This window comes from Vigna umbellata, chromosome 10, assembly GCF_029865625.1.
Source record: "Vigna umbellata cultivar VRB3 chromosome 10, Vumbellata_1.0, whole genome shotgun sequence".
Classification (NCBI taxonomy): domain Eukaryota; kingdom Viridiplantae; phylum Streptophyta; class Magnoliopsida; order Fabales; family Fabaceae; genus Vigna; species Vigna umbellata.
Window position 1 is genome coordinate 15,342,558 of NC_142174.1, and position 18,959 is coordinate 15,361,516.

The 18,959-nt window shown below is 31.5% G+C and overlaps 2 protein-coding genes and 1 pseudogene across 3 annotated transcripts; 1 reads left to right on the top strand and 2 right to left on the bottom strand.

Moving 5' to 3' along the window:
• Window positions 1-4,073: 4,073 nt before the first annotated feature.
• Window positions 4,074-6,656, bottom strand: LOC124828497 (uncharacterized). Of its 2 annotated transcripts, none has more exons than XM_088099881.1 (2): window positions 6,498-6,656; window positions 4,074-6,267 (listed from the first exon to the last, which is right to left on the bottom strand). In XM_088099881.1, exon 2 carries the CDS (start codon window positions 5,879-5,881, stop codon window positions 4,280-4,282), a length of 1,602 nt encoding a protein of 533 aa, XP_087956007.1. In that variant the 5' UTR covers window positions 5,882-6,267; window positions 6,498-6,656; the 3' UTR covers window positions 4,074-4,279. The 2 variants fall into 2 exon arrangements, with proteins under 2 accessions (XP_087956007.1, XP_087956006.1); XM_088099880.1 differs by having other exon boundaries at window positions 4,074-6,292; window positions 6,498-6,655.
• A 5,153-nt stretch (window positions 6,657-11,809) lies between these two features.
• On the top strand, window positions 11,810-13,096 carry LOC124828854 (fatty acid elongase 3-like pseudogene; annotated as a pseudogene).
• Window positions 13,097-14,841: 1,745 nt separating this feature from the next.
• Window positions 14,842-16,916, bottom strand: LOC124828946 (UPF0496 protein At2g18630-like). Its single transcript, XM_047302376.2, has 2 exons — window positions 16,535-16,916; window positions 14,842-16,422 (listed from the first exon to the last, which is right to left on the bottom strand). The coding sequence occupies exon 2, from the start codon at window positions 16,161-16,163 to the stop codon at window positions 15,021-15,023; it is 1,143 nt and encodes a 380-aa protein (XP_047158332.1). The 5' UTR covers window positions 16,164-16,422; window positions 16,535-16,916; the 3' UTR covers window positions 14,842-15,020.
• Between the last annotated feature and the right edge of the window lie 2,043 nt (window positions 16,917-18,959).

An 18,959-nucleotide genomic window follows, 5' to 3' on the forward strand; every position in this document is an offset into this window, starting at 1 on the left:
AATTAATTTATTTATTGCAGTCTATTCTATCCATTATTCTATCGTATATATGATCACAACGACTATGCAAATTGGCTCGTTCCATTTTCTGCCATTTGGGGCCATTATGCATTACGAGAAAAGGCCTTTTCTTTCTGCATCCCACTTTTTCTTCGTGCACCACCATACAAATTGTAATCATCCCAACTACTCTTAATAATATTATAATAAAAGTCATTAAACATCATTATATTTCATACTTTCCCGATTGGGTCTGAAAGTCAGATCTTGGAAAATGACTTCTCTATCTAATTCCGATTAGGTGTTTCGGAAGATATTTTGAAATTTGAAAATAACTTTTAAATACTCGTTTAATAATTTTTTAAAAATTTTCATAATGAGTTATGAATTAAAAAACTACTTTTGTAAATTTTTTATATTCTGATAATGTTGTTTTAGATCCTCGCTTTACCACGATTGACAATCTTCTCCACTTCTTTAAATCTAAGTTGCTCCTTTTATTGTCTTTATCCTTAAAATCTTCTCAAATCAGTGAAGTCTTGTGATGTCACAACATGTTGGCTTGCCTCAACTATTGATGTGGGGAAAGCCACACTACAGAGAAACGGGAAGAGGCATAAGGTACAAGGAGGAAAGTGCCAAACAAATGGGAATTTCAAAATTAGGGTTTACCAAAATATTGATGGAATAATAATATTTTAACAACTTTTTTTTAACAATGTTTTGATAACAGACGATGTGTCACTATTTTATTGGTCCATATGTTTAAAACGAAACAATTACATGTTACCACGTAGGTTGCTATTAAAAAGTTGTCAAAGAAAATTGTTAAAGAGACATTTTCCATATTGACGGAAGCATTATGTGATGAGTTGTGTCTATATATACACATAGGTGAAAATGAAATTTTTTGTTAACGTGGAAGGAAATCCAAATAAAAATAAGACTATATAAGTCCATAATTAAGTGAAGATCATTTAGAATATGTGAGAGTAAATATTTATAAAAGAAAAAAATACTAATTATATTTATAAGATGTGATGAAATGATACTTTTATTGAAATGATACTTTTATTGAAATAATACTTATTTAAAAAGTATAATATCGATATAATTAACAATAACATAATAATAAATAATAACAATAATACTAAATTGTTAAAATTTAATTATAATATATGAATATAACTTAATTATAAGTTTAGGTTAGCATCTAAAGAACAGATTTAAAAAATCTAAATCTTATGGAGTCATGCTTTTTAATATATTTATTAGATCAATTAAAAATAATAAGATTTATGATGGGAGAGAAGGAAAGAATTGACAAAAATAGGACATATCTGAGTGGAAATTTTCTCATTGAATTATATAATCATGTGTATCACGATATAAAATCTTATATTAAGTCTTAGATTTAAGGAAAATAAATCAAATTACTTAATCTGATTTGCTCTCCCCAAATTCAGGGCTTAACACCATATTTAACATTCTGATTCACAATCATCTGGAAAGGACAAAATGGAAAGTAAGGAAAATTTTAGAAGTGTAAGAAGAAAACAATATATGCACAAGATGAAGTGCTCTTGCTTTTGGCTGGACCAGTTAGAGTAATAAGTCAATTAACCGAGTGTGTTCACTTTTAATATAAAGTAAAAGTATTTTTATGGGTAAAATAACGATAATAACAAGAGTTTAAGGAATTTACAAAACACCAATCTAATACTTAATTCAGTTATAAATCTAAACAAACTTTATAGGTTAATAATTTACCAAATATAAATCAGTTTACGTTATATGACGTGCGGACGGAACATGCTATATATTATCAAATATAAATCAACTTAAGTTACATTAATTTTTTTTAGTAAAACTGAATTTTGAATAGTTTTTTAAAAAATTCGAATACACACAATATTTTATGTTATTGAAAATTAATTTGCGCATTCCAACTTAAATTTAAATATATTTCCTTCACCTTAACCCTTCCCCTTCATCTTCTTTCTTACCTCTTCATCATCTTCTCCAAATTCATGCCTCAACTTTTTTCTCCAACATCATTTTTCATCTTTTTTTTCCCAACAAAACCACACTCAGAACAATCATTCAAAGCTATATAATTTTCATCCCTTCCATCTAGTTAGCATTCTCGTCCAATACACACAAATCTAACATTTTGAACAGAGAGAAACCCTATTCTTGGGCGAAGGGAGATGAAGGGCTCAATTGTACCTGAGTTTGTGGTGTGCTGGTGCTATAAAGAAGCGGGATGACGATTGAAAAAGGAACCAAGCTTTTTAGGAAAAAGAGAAATATAAATAACACACATCAATATTTTTAAAAAATATAATAAGTACATGCTTTCAACTTGAATTAGTTACAATGACATTTAATTTCATTTAATAATTATTCAATTAGTTATGTGAACATTTAATTTCATTTAATAATTATTCAATTAGTTAAGTGAACATTTAATTTCATTTAATAATTATGAGATAAATCATTCTACTTAAATTTATTAATCTTCATTGCATTTTTAAAGTGTGTATGAATTAAATAAGTTATTTTTCTCACTAATTAATAAAGATAAAATGAATTCATTAACTTTCCTACAAATTTAATTATTCAACAAAATATGTTTTATTATAAAAGAAATTCAAAAGATATACAAATAGTTCAGTAAGCCATTAAAATAGCCAAACAAAGTGTATGAAAAACTCAATAACTCAAATGGAAGTCTAAAAAGCTCGATAAGGTGTTATCCAAGTTATCTAGACTGTCCATCGAGATATTTAAATTCTCAATACACTTTACTAAGTTATTTAGACTTCCCAGCAAACTCTATGAGTTTTCAAGATACCTTATCGAAGTATCCAAACTTCTTACCAACTTATTTAAGTTTTTCATTCACCTTACTAGATTATCTGGAGTTTTTACCCAACTATCGAGATGTCTTTTCAATTTAGGAACACATTACACATATCTTATCGATATTATAAAACGGAAGACATGACACCTCATTTGCTACTAAGCTATCTTAACAACCTTTGGAACATGAATTTAAAAGATGACACATAGTTTATCATGTTAGAAAAAACTAAAGTTATTAGTCATAAAAAACTAAATTTGTAACTTTTTATCATGAGAAAAATCGAAATAAAACAAAGTTTGTAAAGGCTAAAAAACCAAAATCATATTTAACCATGCTTAATAAATCAAAATTTAAATTTTATTCCTAATTTTATAAAATTTATTTATCTATTTTATAATAACACCGAAAAAATTATCAATTAAAATAAATTTTAATAAAAATAGAAAATAAAATTTAGATATCACTGTGATTATTCAATTGTTCATGGTATTAATTAAATAGAGTTTTAAATATATATATATATATATATATATATATATATATATATATATATATATATATATATATATATATGGAGAGAGAGTTCATATTTGTGCATATTATAAAAAATAGAAAATTAGTATAAGATAATATTTTAAATCTACGAATTTAATTTAAATATAAATCTTTATAAATTAAATGACAATTTTATATATTTTAAAAGACAATTTATTTATTTTATTCTGTATAAATGAAATAAAACAACTAAAATTGTACCATTAAAACTAAAAATAGTTAAAATTAGGATAAAATTGGTCTGTTATGAGATAATTAATCGATTAGGAAAATACTCATAATTACTTATTATTTTTAATTCATGTACATTATTGACCATTGCTTTAGAGTTCACACGAAATTAAGTAAATTTTGGTCAATTAATTTTATTTTTTCTTACAAAACTCAAGTAATAATATCCATTAATTTCTATTTAAGTTCAATACATTCACCCCTTATTTCAAGAATTACAGAGATATTAGAATAACACCGTTTTTCAATTATTTCTATTTAAGGTCAATTCATTCATCCCCTTATTTCGAGAATTACAAAGCAACTTTTACTTCTCTATTTACACTCTAAGGAAGAAATATAATTTTTGGTGTCCAAAGAAAATTTGAATATCTCTTTATGTCACAAGAGGAAAGCAAACCTATGTGTTCCAAAAAGATAGACAGAACCTTGTACAGATGGGTAATTCAAATTCTATTGAATTGATGATATCCGATAAATAGTATCTGCGAATGTATTAGTGCCACACTATCAGCCGAATGTATTAGTGCCAATGACGAATGTATTAGTGCCACACTATCTGACGAATGTATTACCAAAATCAAAACCGTGAAAAACTTCAGTACTGTCATGATAAGATTTACCTTAATAATGAACATGAATTGACTTATCTGAATTTATACTTTCATGACAAGATTTTTTCAATAATGCGGTCTGCTTCTCAAATATAGTTTCCTTAAGGTGGGAAGCCTCGCAAGACATCCCAGCCTTCAACAGACAGGAACTTAATGTTCTAATTGTGATGTCATCTGGAGTACAACCAGCATCCAGCATCTTGTAGAAGATGCCAATTGCTTCAAGTGTTCTTCCTTTCATACAATGCCCAATAATAAGAATGGTAAATGTGAACTTATCAGGCTTGCACTTCTCTTCCATCTCTGCCACAATTGCATTAGCCTCATCAATGTTCCCAGATTTGCAATATCCATCAATGACAGGATTGTAGACAAACGACTGTGGAACAATGTCACTCTGTTTCAATAATCTCAAAAGATTATGTGCTTCTTGCAGTCTATTGCTCTTGCAAAGAGCACTAATAAGAACCGAGAAAGTATACAAATTTGCAGAAACATGTCGTGCTTTCATTTCATGTAACAAGTCCAAGCCATGATTAACCCATCCAATTCGGCAATAGCCATTAATTAACGATGATAAAGTAACAACATTGGGAGGACAGTCATGTAAAAGCATTTTCTTGTGGATACCTAGTGCAGAAACCATGTCACCTTCCTTAACAAAGCCATCAATGAGAGAAGTAAAGGTAAAGACATTAGGCTTTATTCCGGATCTAATCATTTCATCAAAAAGAGAGGAGGCCTCTTTCATGTTACTCAATCTGCAATAACCTGATATCACTGTCGTATAACTAACAACATTAGGGGCAAACTCACATTTTAGACAAACTTCTTTCAGTAAACCGCATGCTCTATGAACTTGATCTATTCTACATAAGCCGTGTAATAGAGTGTTATATGTAACTATATCAGGGAAACAACCAAAACTTTTCATATCTCTGAGAAGCTTAAAAGCTTCGTCAACTTCTCCAGCTATGCATAAACCGCGCATTAAAATGTTGAAGGTGAAGGTTTCTAGAGAAGAATGTGTTCTCATAAGCTCTCTAAATAAACAAATCGCATCATCTAACTTATCGTGTTTTATCAATATGTCCAAAAAGTTATTAACAATCACATTTACTTGATTCCCATTGCACAGAGCTTCAGCAAGTAATTCCTTTGAAACATCAAACCTGTCAGCCAGTGCAAAAGAGGAAACCAAAAATCCCAAAAGCCTAAAATCAGGCAATTGCCCATCAGACCTCATGGAATCATATAACAGTTTTGCTGAACTGTGGAGATTTGCTTGACAAAGGGACCTCAAAAGCATATTGTAAGTCCAAAACGAATGAGACATGCACAACTTTTCCCTAGTGAACTGATAGAACTTGAAACCTAAGTTGGGATCGTTAAGCCTTTTAATAATCTCTAAGACATGAGAAGGAGTTAAATGCTTACGAAAATAATCCAAAAGTTTATCATCAAAAGAAGTTGAGCATAGAAAGAGGGTAGAAACTATCTTGACAAACCAAGAATCAGTTGTTGTTATGATTAATCCTTTCTCAGAGAGTCGTACCTGAGTAAGAGTACGATAATGGGAGGCTCGAAAAGCGGTGACAAGCGAGAAAGCCATCGGCTTGGTATGTCATGTGCACATATTCAAGGCATGAAGGAAAATTTAACAGTTGTTGAAAATCAGAAGTACCAAGGTTATTAAATTTTGTGGAACATTTGGCGTCGGAATACTTAACCACGAGTCTGAAAAGGTCGATGATGTAATTGAGGGAGCACAAAAACGCAATGTAGTCCTGTGTGGAGACATCATAAACTAGCCCAGGTTGTGGAGAGGGCTTCTTCTCCCGTTGCATCACGAAGCGGAGACTCTGTGTTGTCGTGGGTATAAGCTGTTGTCATGAGTGCAGATTTAATGGCACTTGGACTCCAATCTGGATTCGCTGCTTTCAACAGCGCAGCCAACCCACTTCGCTATATCACATCATCGTCACCGACAACGCCGTACTAAAATACAAATCAGCGAATTGTACTAACATCTAAAATTTATCAATAGACTAATCGACGGACAAATCTAGAGATAGAATGTGGAAATTAGCGAACGAGAAAACGAAAAAAAAAAAAACATGAAAAAGGGATTCGAAAGAAAAGAGACGCAGATCTTGTCTCAGAATATGAACATAGAAAACTATAAACATGAATTGACGATAAAATAAGCAATCAAAAGGTGAACTTACAATTTGGTCGAGGGAAAGACAAATGGCTGGGAAAGGCACAAGAATTGTGATAGAAAAGTAAATCCTGCGTCTCAAAGCCCCAAATTTGGTTCTTACCGAAAACCTCGTGGAAGATTCCAGGTGCTCTACGTGCTTTCTTCTATTTGCTCGTCTATTAATTAATCAATTTACTTATTTATTATAGTCTATTTTATCCATTATACTATCGTGTACATGATCGCAACGACTATACAAATCTGCCCGTTTCATTTTCTGCCAGTTTGGGCCATTATGGATTACAAGTATAGGCCTTCTCTTTCTGCACCCTTGTTATAATTTTCTTCACCACCACAAAAGTTGTCATCCCAAACTACCCTTAATAAAATTATTATAAAAAATCACTAAACCTCATTATATTTCATTCTTTTCTGATTGGGGTTTTTGGAAGTCATTTCTAGATCCGGAAAATGTCTTCTAGAATACAATTCAGTTAGGTGTTTTGGAATATATTTTCAAATTTAAAAATGATTTTTGAAACATTTGTTGAATAATCTTTTTAATATTTAGGAATAAGTTCTCGATCTGAAAATGACTTTTAGAACAATCATTTTGGAATTTGTTTTATATTCTAGAATAATGATTATTCCAAAATGTATTTTTTAGATCCTTGCTTTGTCATGAACAAGGATTTTCTTCACTTTCTCAAATTCAAAGTGATTCCTTTTGCTGATTTTATCTTTGAAATCTTCTCAGACAACACCAAATCGAAGTCCCACAACGACACACACTCTATGGTGTCATAACATGTTAGCTTGTCTCAACTAGTGATACAAGGAGAGGTGTGATGCTGAGGAATACACACATAGAAATGGAAAGAGGGATAGGGTAGAGGGTGGGAGGTGTGGAAATTTTGAATTAGAGTTTGGCTAAATATTGACTAAAGGATAAAATAGAATATTTAAATTTAAGAGGGTGCAGGTAGAGAAAACAAAGGTGTAGGAAGAAGTGTCATCCTCTTTTAGGTTTTGTTCATTTGAATGAATTTGGGGGAGAGTGATTGAATGTATTTGATTTTTTGTTGTTGTTTATCGAAAACCTCGGCGTGTCCTCACGGATTCGCTTTTGGATGTGAGACTTTGTTTGTATCCAACATCCTCCTTTCAAACAAAGGATTATAGCCCTCACGGATTTGTTTTTGGTACCATTCCAAAAGGCCTCTTACCAATGGAGGTATCTTATGTGTATATAAATCCATGTCCATCTTTTATTTTATTTGATGTGGAACTTTGTTTGTACCCAACAGTATCGACTAAAGATAAAGACAATTTATAATATATAACTGGATGCAAACATCACCTTACAAGCCAGTTTTGTGGAGTTGAGTTAGGTTTAAAGTCTCCTTCTTAACGTATAGATGACTCCTTGTTTTTATTTTACTAACTCTCTCTATTTTTGTTTCTTTTTTCACTTTGAGTATTTTTCGACAACACCGTATTAAAAAGGAAATCATCTATTTAATAATCTAAAAAAAAATAGAGCTTTTTATATCTGCAAGAGTTAATGATATCTATAACTATATATTATATCATAAAGTGGTTTTCATATTTGTTATCCACTTTTGCTTTTTAAATAAAAGTTTTTAAAATATTTTATTAATATTACTTTTAAGTAATTTTTTTTAATTTAACCTTTTTTATTTGACTTTTTTTAAACTTAACTAATCTTTTATTGTAAAACTACCTACAAAATTATTTACAATAAAATTATATATATTTAATTTCATAATAAGTGAACACATATATATATACATAGCATATTTGTTTCCACTAATTAATTAATTAACTATGAATGTGAACACGTATATACATAACATATTTGTTTTCACTAATTAATTATGAATTAGATGTGTGAACGAGTTTCCATTCATCAACATCATTGATTATATCATTCTTCAATTAGAATATCCAACAAATGCTAACTGCTATGAAAATAATAAAAGATTTATAAAATTTAGTTAAGTACACTTATATTTTAAAATTTAAGTGAATAAATTCATATAAGATACTAGAGAATACGACGCTATTTTTTTTAATTTTGAGTTCAAAAATTCTCTTACTCCTATAAATTAGTTATTTTACTCGTGTTTATTTATTTTCAAACATAAGTATTTTAATTATGACAAATCATTTTATTGGAAATAATCTAAATGTGAATCTAAATTTCATATTTGTTAAAATAACAAAGTTAAATATTATATAAGAAAAAAGATTCATTAACTCAATACTTGGAGGTAATGGATAAAAACAACAACACAATAACACAATCATAACAAAAATAGTAACATATATTCAATACTTAAGGTTTTGAGATAAAAGTTGTCTCAATTTTTTATGTGGGATGGTCTAAAGTCATATGTATATATAATCTCTTTCTAAAAAATCTTCTCTTGATAAATCCATCACATTTGTATCACCTTAAATTTTAAGATTTTTTACATACTTTATAACATACTCACATGAGCATTGAATTTTAAAGAACACAAGCACTCAAAACCAAAGTAAAAGATGAAAAAGGAACAAAATAAATAATAGACAAATAATGTAATTTTATTAAAAAAACATAATATTACACATATTTATCTCTAGAGAAAAAACAATAATACCATTTCTTTTGGAAATAGGAAAAACAAATATAAAGAGAATTACTTTGTCCGGGATAATGTGAATCTCCGTCTTTAGATGAGTACAAGAAATCCAGGCTTTTTGCCTTGTAAGTTTTAGCCTGGAAGCTATGATTCGTCCGAGATAATGAATCTTAACTTTTAGATGAGTATAATCAATTTAAGCTTTTTGTCTTACAAGCTTGAGTATGGGGTTATGGTTCGATCAGGATAATGTAAATCTCAGCCTTTAGATGAGTACATGATGTTAATAATATTTTGGTTCAGATATTGGGCTTGGAGCCCATTTGAAACAATAAACCCCTAATGAGAGTACCACTACCCCACTACTCATAAACTATGGAGTTGAATAAATATTTGTGTCTCTATAAAAAATCCATTACACTATCACTAAAAGGGCAAACACATCAAATGTTTCTAGCCTAAGTCACATTTTAGATCTAATTTGGTCTTATATGCAAGACTTTCAACACACCCTCTTCATGTCAAAAAATATATATCCTGTGTGTTGGACTATACATTAATGGGTTCTCCAACAATAGTTCGATAGAGAGTGAAATAATAGACCTAACAAATTTCGTTAGAATACACTCTAACAATGATTTTGATATTACGTTAAGAAGTAAACTTTAAACCTAACTCAATTTCACAAAACTGATTTGTAAGGTGAGGATTGCATGCACACACACACACACACACACACACACACACACACATATATATATATATATATATATATATATATATATTCTAAATTATATTTATCTTTGGTCAAGGAAGGATTTCCAACACATTCTAAAACCTCTTTTTTTCTAGCTTGAGAAAAAAAATTGAGAGAAAATTAATTTTCTTTTATAGATTTTTCTTGTATTTTTTTTTTCTATTTTCAAGAAAGTATATTATTATTATTTCCTTGAAAAGAAAGATATGTAATTTTCTTACTTTTAATAAAATTACATTAAAAAAAATTAAGAGAGGGAATTGATTTTTTGTAAGACTTTTTTGTATTTGTTATTCCTATTTCCAAAGGTATTATTATTTTTAATAATTTTCTTTATTTTTTTATTTTATTTGCATATTTTATTTTAGGTTTAATCATTTCGAACATCCTTATTTGTGGAGGTTTTTCTCAATTAGGTCATCGTATTCAAAATGGTCTCAATTAGGTCCTTTATTGTGTAAAATTGAATCAATTTAGTCCTCGCCTTTAATTTGGGTAGATGGTGTTAAAAATTGTTGTGGGTGACAAAATGACGTTACCAAATTTTACTAACGTGGCCTGAGTTGAAGTTCTTTTATTTGCATATTTAGAAAACATTAATTAAAACATCTCTAGGGAATGCAAAGGGTGGTTATCAAAAGAATCAAACTCACCCAGAAGAATCCAGAAGCTGAAATGAGTCTTCTTAAACTCATCAGGAAGATCTTCTTCCAAAAGCGGATCGTCCTCCTCCTCATCACCCTTCTTCCCTAAAAACTCGGACTGGGCCAGCAACCTCGACTGCGAGGACGGAGTGAGAGAGTTTCCATTGAATTCCTTGATTCCTTAAATTAAGATTTCAATCTTCCAATTTAGGGATTTCAATCTGCAGATTTTTTTTTTCTACGATCGGTTTCCTCTCTTTAACAGTCGCGTGCACGCTAGGGAGTTAGTGTTTTCCATCATCACTTTATGTCCATATTCAAGATTTTTCCCTTTGTTTGCTCTATCACTTTCTCCATAGACAACGATTTTCCAGTTCCGGGACACCCGCAAATGTACAGATTCCCGACCTTTCTCCATGGACAAGTGCAACGCTAGCTTCACCGCCTTTATTTGCTCACCATCTATTATTCAGTCAACAAAAAAAGTCAAAAACACCACTACATAAGATGACAATGAGAAAGAAAAGAATCTCGACCCCTACCTTTGGGATTCACCTGGGTTTCACAGCTGTCGGATCAGCTTGGTTTTCATTTGTGTCGAAATTGTTTACCAGCAAACGAACGACAAGCAATCGATTAATCACAGGAATTGAAAGAGATGAGAGAGCGTATGTAGGGGAATTAGGGTTTTTAGAATTACATTGCGGGAGTGAGAGAGGTAACATGAGAGAGAGTGAAAGAGGTAATAGGAGAGTAAGAAGTAACAGGACACGTCATTAAAAATTGCACAGTGAACAAGCTAAACTACACAAATTTTAACACCATCCAGTCATTAAAAATTGCACAGTGAACAAACTAAACTACACAAATTTTAACACCATCCAATAAATTTAACGGTAAGTTTAAAATTGACTTAATTTTATAAAAGAAAGGAATCTAATTGAAAACTTTTAGAATACGAGTAGCTAATTGATTACAAACATAAATGTTCGAAATGATTAAATTAAATTTAATTGGAAGTAGCTGTGATGTTACTCTTATATTCAACATGAAAGAGTATAAGAAAACAATAATTTGAAATAATAAAAATAGATACTATTGAATTTGAGGATTAAGAATGTGATCATGATTTTGGAAAGTGAAATAGGATTGGAAGAGGGTAGTAGTTTTCCGTTACCAGAGTCGTTATTTGATTAGCGCGTAGTAGTTCAAGCGGGTGGTTCAAATCAATAATCAATCGCCACCTATCAACTTGGACAGCCCTATTTACTGCGTACACCACAAATTTAATGTCTCTCTCTCTCTCTCCTCTCTCTCTCTCTCTCTCCTCTCTCCTTGAGTCTCGACGGTCCACCAGTACAAAACTCAACAAATTTACAACATACGACAACGACAAAACCAGGGAAACAGGAGGGTAATGTGAAGAGGACCAGAATCAACGGCATGTACACGTCACCGTCCGGCGGTACCCTCGGTAAGCCCACGGCGGTGATGCGGGCTCTTAACTTCTACCTCTCGGAGCACCCCGTTATCGTGAGTTTCCGATGGAGTCACGCTCTATGGGGCTCAACCTGGTCCTTCCTCTTCTACTCTATCTCGCTCTACGTCGTTCTTTCCATTTGTCTCCACCTAATATTAGCGGTTCTTCTTCGCCGGGGCCAACGCGTTCCACTTGGGCCGTTACCGGCGCTTCATAGCCTCTCAATGTCCCTCATCTCAGCAACCATCTTCGCCGGCCTTCTGCTCTCGGCCACGTCGGAGATCAGAGAGACGCGGTGGCTCTGGCGGCGTTCCAAGACCCCTCTCGAGTGGCTACTCTGTTTCCCCCTCGGGACGCGCCCCTCCGGCCGCGTTTTCTTCTGGTCCTACGTTTTCTACCTGTCGCGTTACGTGCACATGTTGAGCACCGTTTCGGTCGTTCTACAACGCCGTAAGCTGGTTTTCTTCAAGCTGTTTTATCACGCGATTTCCACGTTCATGTCGTTCCTCTGGTTGGAGTTCTCGCAGTCGTTTCAAGTTCTCGCGATCCTTTTCACCACGCTGGCGTTTTTCGTCATTTACGGGTACCGGTTCTGGACCTCCGTGGCGGCGACGGGCGCGCGTTTGCCGCTGGTGCTGAACTGCCAGATTTTGCTGCTTGGGTGCAACTTGGTGTGCCACGTTGGGGTGCTTTTGCTGCATTTCTTCACAGGGGGGTGTAACGGGATTGGCGCGTGGGTCTTGAATTCTGTGCTGAACGGTGCTATTCTGATGCTGTTTATGAGAGTGTATTTAGGAAGGAAGAGGAAACCTAATAAGAATATGGGTGATTACGAATGTGATGAGAATAAAATCGCTCGTTCCTGCTCTGTTTTTTGCGCTGGAAAGGAAGCAGATAGCAATAAATTGAAGTCCAGTTAAAATCACAGATTGAAGGTTGTTTGTGGAATTGGACACTCTCACTTTGCAATTAACAACATATGCGCAGATTCTCTATAAGGACAAATATGTTTTTAGGAAGATCTGTAAAGTGTTTTTTTTAATGGAGTACTCTTTTTGATCGATAGCACTGTAATATAACTAATTTATACAATCATCCTTCATCTCTTTCGTAGATTCATTCATTGCTTTAGAAAGGAGGTTCAGCAGTTGATGCCATTGAATTTTCAATTCGTAAGTGAAGATCAAACCCTGTAATTAAATGTCTTTACTTGTGATGTGGATGCTATGTATAATCTTAGAGGAGGGGTACTTTTTCGAAGTTTTGGTTTTTGCCTTTACCAGAAGTGATTTCTTGAATCCAAGATCATCATTTCACATCTTATATACAGACTATAAATCTACATAAAAAAAAATCTACAGTGCGAATGATGAATTCTTTTAGAAGAATTATAAAAATTTCTAGAACATAAGTTCTTATATTATACCCCTTCACAGCTCAATTTTATTTTTATTTTTATACATTTTCACAACCTAAAACTTAAATTGTAGAGTCTTTTATGAGATTAATACAAAGTTAATAAAGATCTCAAATTGTGTTACGTGATCTTATATTTATATAGAACAATGGAATTCACTAAGATATATATTGTAATGATATTTAATGTTCGATTTAATTTAAGATTTGTAATTAATGTTGTTTTGATGATATGTATTTCTTTATTAGTATCGAGTTTAACAGCTGTCTGTTACCTTGCAATGAATGTAATTTAAGCAGCCTGTTTCCCGATTTCTGCAACACTAAAAATTGAAAATTAGTTCAATCCTATATCAGATAACATCACTCCTTCTGTTATCTATTTTATCTGACTAGTTGTTTTTACACATACACTCAAATATAATAAAATCCCCTTACTCTAATAAATATGTTTAAATTATCTAAATATTACAGACATGTAAATGTATAACTCATAAAAAAGTAATTAATATAATTTTTAAATTTGTAAATAATAGATAAATAAAACATTATTCAAAAAGTTAACACTCTACAAACTATTCATTCTTTCTCTAATTTATAAACTGATCTTGGTAGTTAATAAACCCCTATCTTACAAGTTTTTTAACTAATGAGTTAGTATAGGTATTTTGTAGAGGTAAAAGCTAGTAAATAAATGTAAACTTTAAGTTTCATTACATAAATAAAATTTGTGTTTCTTAAATAAAATATATATTATCATATAATTATAATTTTAGACTTCAAAAAAATATATTGAGCTTTTTAGTGTTTTTATTTATTTTTAAAAGTTGTATATGTCTCTCTTTTTTGGTTTAATTTGGACAATTAAACTAATTTATCTATTGAGTATTATCTACATGCAGAGAAAAAAAAATTAATGAGCAAGGAAATTATAAATGGCCTTATTCTATTTCAAAACCCAGTTTAGAAATGTTTCTTAGCATAGTACCGTTTTGAGGATAATATCTGATAATGAAATACATAAGAATTAAGATCAGGAATGACGAAAGAAGAGTCTAGTTGAAAGAAAATAGAAATATGTTTTTCTTCAGAGAATGGGAAAAAAAATAAATAAAAGAGGAAGAGGGAGAAAAAGAAGACCGGAAAGGAAACTAAATTGATCATAGATTAGGTTATAAAATAAAATTCCCAAAATAATGACCACATTAATCTACATTAAATAGTAACATTTCTGAAGAAGAGTCCTAACTTAAAGAAGAGAGGGTGGTTTAACTGCAATGCACAACTGCATATATATATATATTTTTCTACCAATGTCCGACACACATTCCAGCTTTGATTGTGTTTCTCGTTATTCCATTATTGTTGCCACACTAACAGGTGATGTTCAATTTCATCTAGCAAACCAGTAACAAGAAAAAAAATTAAGCAGGAAAGCTGTTTGTATATATAGGCAATTAGGCAGCATAGAAATAGAATACAACTGTTATACACAAGTTAACATGTCTATGTTTCTTTCATAATCATAAGAACAATAATGCTGTTGTTCTTGGTGTTTAATGAGTACAATTTGGCAGGAGCAAAAGAAGATGACAAGGGGCTCTCAACCAGAGTAATTAATAAACTTTTTCACAACCACCGACCTTGCTCTCCTTATCTGGCGACTACATTCGTCAGCTTGCTTACTCAAAGCCTCAATAGTCTCTGCAAAAGTGTCTATATTCTTCTTAATCTCATCAATCGCAAACCTAACACCTTCCTCATTTTTCAGAGCAAAATCAGCACTCTGCAACATGGATTCAATCTTTATTTCCAATTGGTCAATGTGCACCCGAATGTTGTCCAAGTCCACCAATGTAATGTAACTACCAGCGTGCATAGAACTGATTAAATCTCTTTGGCTCTTCAGAGCTGTCTCATATCGCTTAAAAAGTGAGTCACACCATTTCCCCACTGAGCCTACCGGAACAGCCAGAGCACCAGCCAAAGCAGTTACAACAGGTGGTGCAGCAATTGCAGCTGCCACCACTGAGAAAATCAATACAGACACGAAGGCAGCAACGAAAATAGCATTTGAGACCCTCTTCAGTGTCTTGAGGGACTTCAATTTCTTATCAAGCTTTTGCTTTCTGATCTGCAGTTTCTTCAGCATTGACGCTTGCTTTTCATAAACTGATTGAAACAAGGAATAAAACTCTTCAGTGAAAGGGTCCCCAGCTTCCTTGAAACCCTTAAGCTCTTGCAATGTCTTCAAATAAGTAGACCCTTCAACCCCATTTTGCACCTCTTCCTCAAAATAGGTAATTGCAGATTTAACTATAACATGCCTTTCGCGTGCTCGATTCAAGCATTTGTCAAGACTATTGCAGAATTTCAATGTCTGGAGGCTATTTTCAAAGAATTCCCCAACCAAGGAGAACAACTCCTTGTCCTTCTTATTCAATATATCTTGCTTGCATTCTAGAATAACTTTGGCAACATCCCGATTCATATCAAGCAAACTACCAGTCACTTCCCCCAGTGACTCGATGGATATGGAACGAACCTCAATCCCACTAGCAAGAGAGGAGATCACCTTGTTGGTGCGCTCCTGAATGGTAGCATCAAGGGATTGCAAGTTTGGATCTTCAACACATGCCGCTTCATAAGAACTTAAATCATCCGCATAGAGAGAATGACTACCCATTTTTATGGGCGTTGGAACATCACTACTACTAGGTATCTTACTTGATTGACCTCCCATCATAGACAATTTTAGTCCTAACAAAGACTAAACCTAACCCAACTTCAGAAAAATTACAAGGGCAAATGGACTACAATTAACTTTCTATCTCTCTCTCTCTCTCTCTCTCTCTCTCTCTCTCTCTCTCTCTCTCCTTACAATCAATTACCAATATTTCCAATCCTCAAAAAGGGCATAAAATCAATTAGATTCCGGCTTTGAGATTCAAGCAAGAAAGATGCTCAGAATGTGGCAAGATCCAGCACCCAAAAGGAAATCCTCACTAGTGAACACGTAATAGGTACAAATAAAAATAAATTCTAAAAAGAGGATAAATTAAAGCTTCAATTTTTAAGTGTATACACGCAGAGGGCCGGGTTAGAAGTTCTTAGTACCTGGGATTCAGTCGAAGTTTAAGAATTACTTTGGTGTGTCTCACTTGAGTTTCGCCCAAAGTGTGAGTGAAAAGAATCGGACATTCAATTAAGTGAAAACCATGATACACGAAAGTGAGTTGGGTGTTAAGATTGCCCAAGGGAGGCTATGAACGTAATTGAGAAGTCTGAGGGTTCGCGATTTCCCCAACCATGGAAGAAGTGGAGGAAGAAGTGGGTCGGCAACACCAAAGAGACTTTGGGCTCAGTTCTAGTTCGGTTTTTGAAGCTTCAGAGAAGCTTCATCGTCTTTGGTCTTCTACCCTTCCAGAACGAGACTAAAAAACCAAAGATGTGCGCGTTCTCTACTGTTTCTTTGAATTTCAATGCTAAGTTTTACTTTTCCTATCTTGTTGACTAGATGGTGCAATATTGATCTTTCTGTTTTTGTTGTGCAAATTAAGTGTCAGCATAAAATTTAGTAAACCATTTCTCTAATTTCATGTGAGTGTAAAATATATCATATTGATATTATATAAACAATAATGCAATGGTACAAAATTAAAGAAAGAATATATTATACTTTATTAATAATTATAGTTTTTGTATTTTAAATATTTTACTTGTATATAGTTATGATGTTTTTTATTTTTTATGTTTCTTATTTAGAGAGCTTTAATATCGCAGTGTTGGGCTTCGGACGAAGGGGTGATGGTTCATGGGCCTAACTTCACCTTCAAATTAACATTCTGTATTTATTTTTGGATTATGTAATTTTTCAAATTATACAATCTCAAAATTTAAAATGATTTCTGAATTACACGATCAAAAATTAAAAATTATTTTTAAATTATACAATCCGAAATCCAAAAACAATTAAAAAATAATTTTAAAATTATATAGTTTAAAAGTTATTTGACTTTCGTATTATATAATTTGAAAATCATTTTTTACTTTTATATTGTATAATCCATAAGTCTCTTTTCAAAAAATTAATTTGTAGATTACATAATTAAAAAATAAAATAGATTTTTTTAATGTAGAAATGCGAGAAAAAAAAATATAAAGGTGGAAGAAGGCCAGAATTCCAATGTATCGAACTGGAAATTGATAGTCAAATTGCATAATAAATATGATAATCAAGAAGTTAAAATCATAGTTAAGATTAAAACAAACTATAGTATTTTTTCAATAAGTTATATAGAATTGAAAAGCTACAATTAATAATAATTTATATATATATATATATATATATATATATATACACTTTTAATTATATTTCATAATTCGAAATTAATTTTATTTAATTTTAAAATAATCAAACATTTTGCGCCTTACACGATGATTAGTCTTCATTTGTTAAAAAAGTGTGGTTTTTAATTTTCATAAAATTTCAATCAAGATTGATTTTAGAAAAACGGCAAATGTGAATGCTCTTGCAAATGGCGACTTGCAATGTTAAATCATTCATCATAAGGGACTAAAAAAGAAGGAACAAAAGCTGTCGTCTATTGCAAACTTTATTGAGGAGATTAAGAACAAGAGCCCGTTGTGTCGAAAAGTTTTGTACTTAAAAATTGAGAAACTCAAGTACGACACGAAAAACAAAATTAGAGAGTACTTGAAGTTGGATCCAGTTTGTTGCTGCTTTTTTATTCTTTGGGTTAAAAAAATTGATGAAAAAATTGCACTGAAAGGGAAAAAGGAAAGATTAATGTTTATTATTTGATAAACTTATGATGTCATTTGGTCAATGTCGAATCACAATAATATATAATCTTGTGTTTGAAATATAGTATTAAAATTTGTATATAAACTACAAATAAAATAATAACTAAAAGTAAATAAATTTCAAATATATAAATAAATACAAATTTTATTTTGCATATCAATTTTATAAAGTTAAATTATGTATAAAAAAATTTCTTACTATTTCTAACTATTTCATCAAACAATATTTTTAATTATCACATAAAATGTATTAAATTATTAAATACAATATTTTATCTAACTTTTCAGTAAAACATTAGAAATGTCTGAAGAACAGAGATATGTAGTACGACTTAGAACAGAAAAAATAAATGTTAACAACTATCATGTTTTTATCTCTCTGCATGTGGTTCACGGGGAGTCAAGGAATTCATATTAGGTGCTAAAAGTACAAGGAATTTTAGTTTCCGGAAGAAATTTAAGTTATGCATTAATGTTGAAGCGAAAATTCGCGCTTCTAACCTTTTCAGATAGCCGTATCTAGGAACAAATCTAATTCGTCTTCTCTTCAACCATTATACTTTTATTATTTTCAATTAATAGAAAAAAAATTGGAAACCCTAAAAAAATATAATTACATTTTAATATGATGAAAATGGCCTGATATAAAGCATAAAAATCTATTGTATTCGTCTCTGGAGTATTCTTATTTACTTAAGAATTTATTTGTGATGAC

Excerpts from the sequence above, each read along its gene's own strand:
- LOC124828497 (XM_088099881.1), bottom strand. The coding sequence starts at position 5,881 with ATGGCTTTCTCGCTTGTCACCGCTTTTCGAGCCTCCCATTATCGTACT.
- LOC124828946 (XM_047302376.2), bottom strand. The coding sequence starts at position 16,163 with ATGATGGGAGGTCAATCAAGTAAGATACCTAGTAGTAGTGATGTTCCA.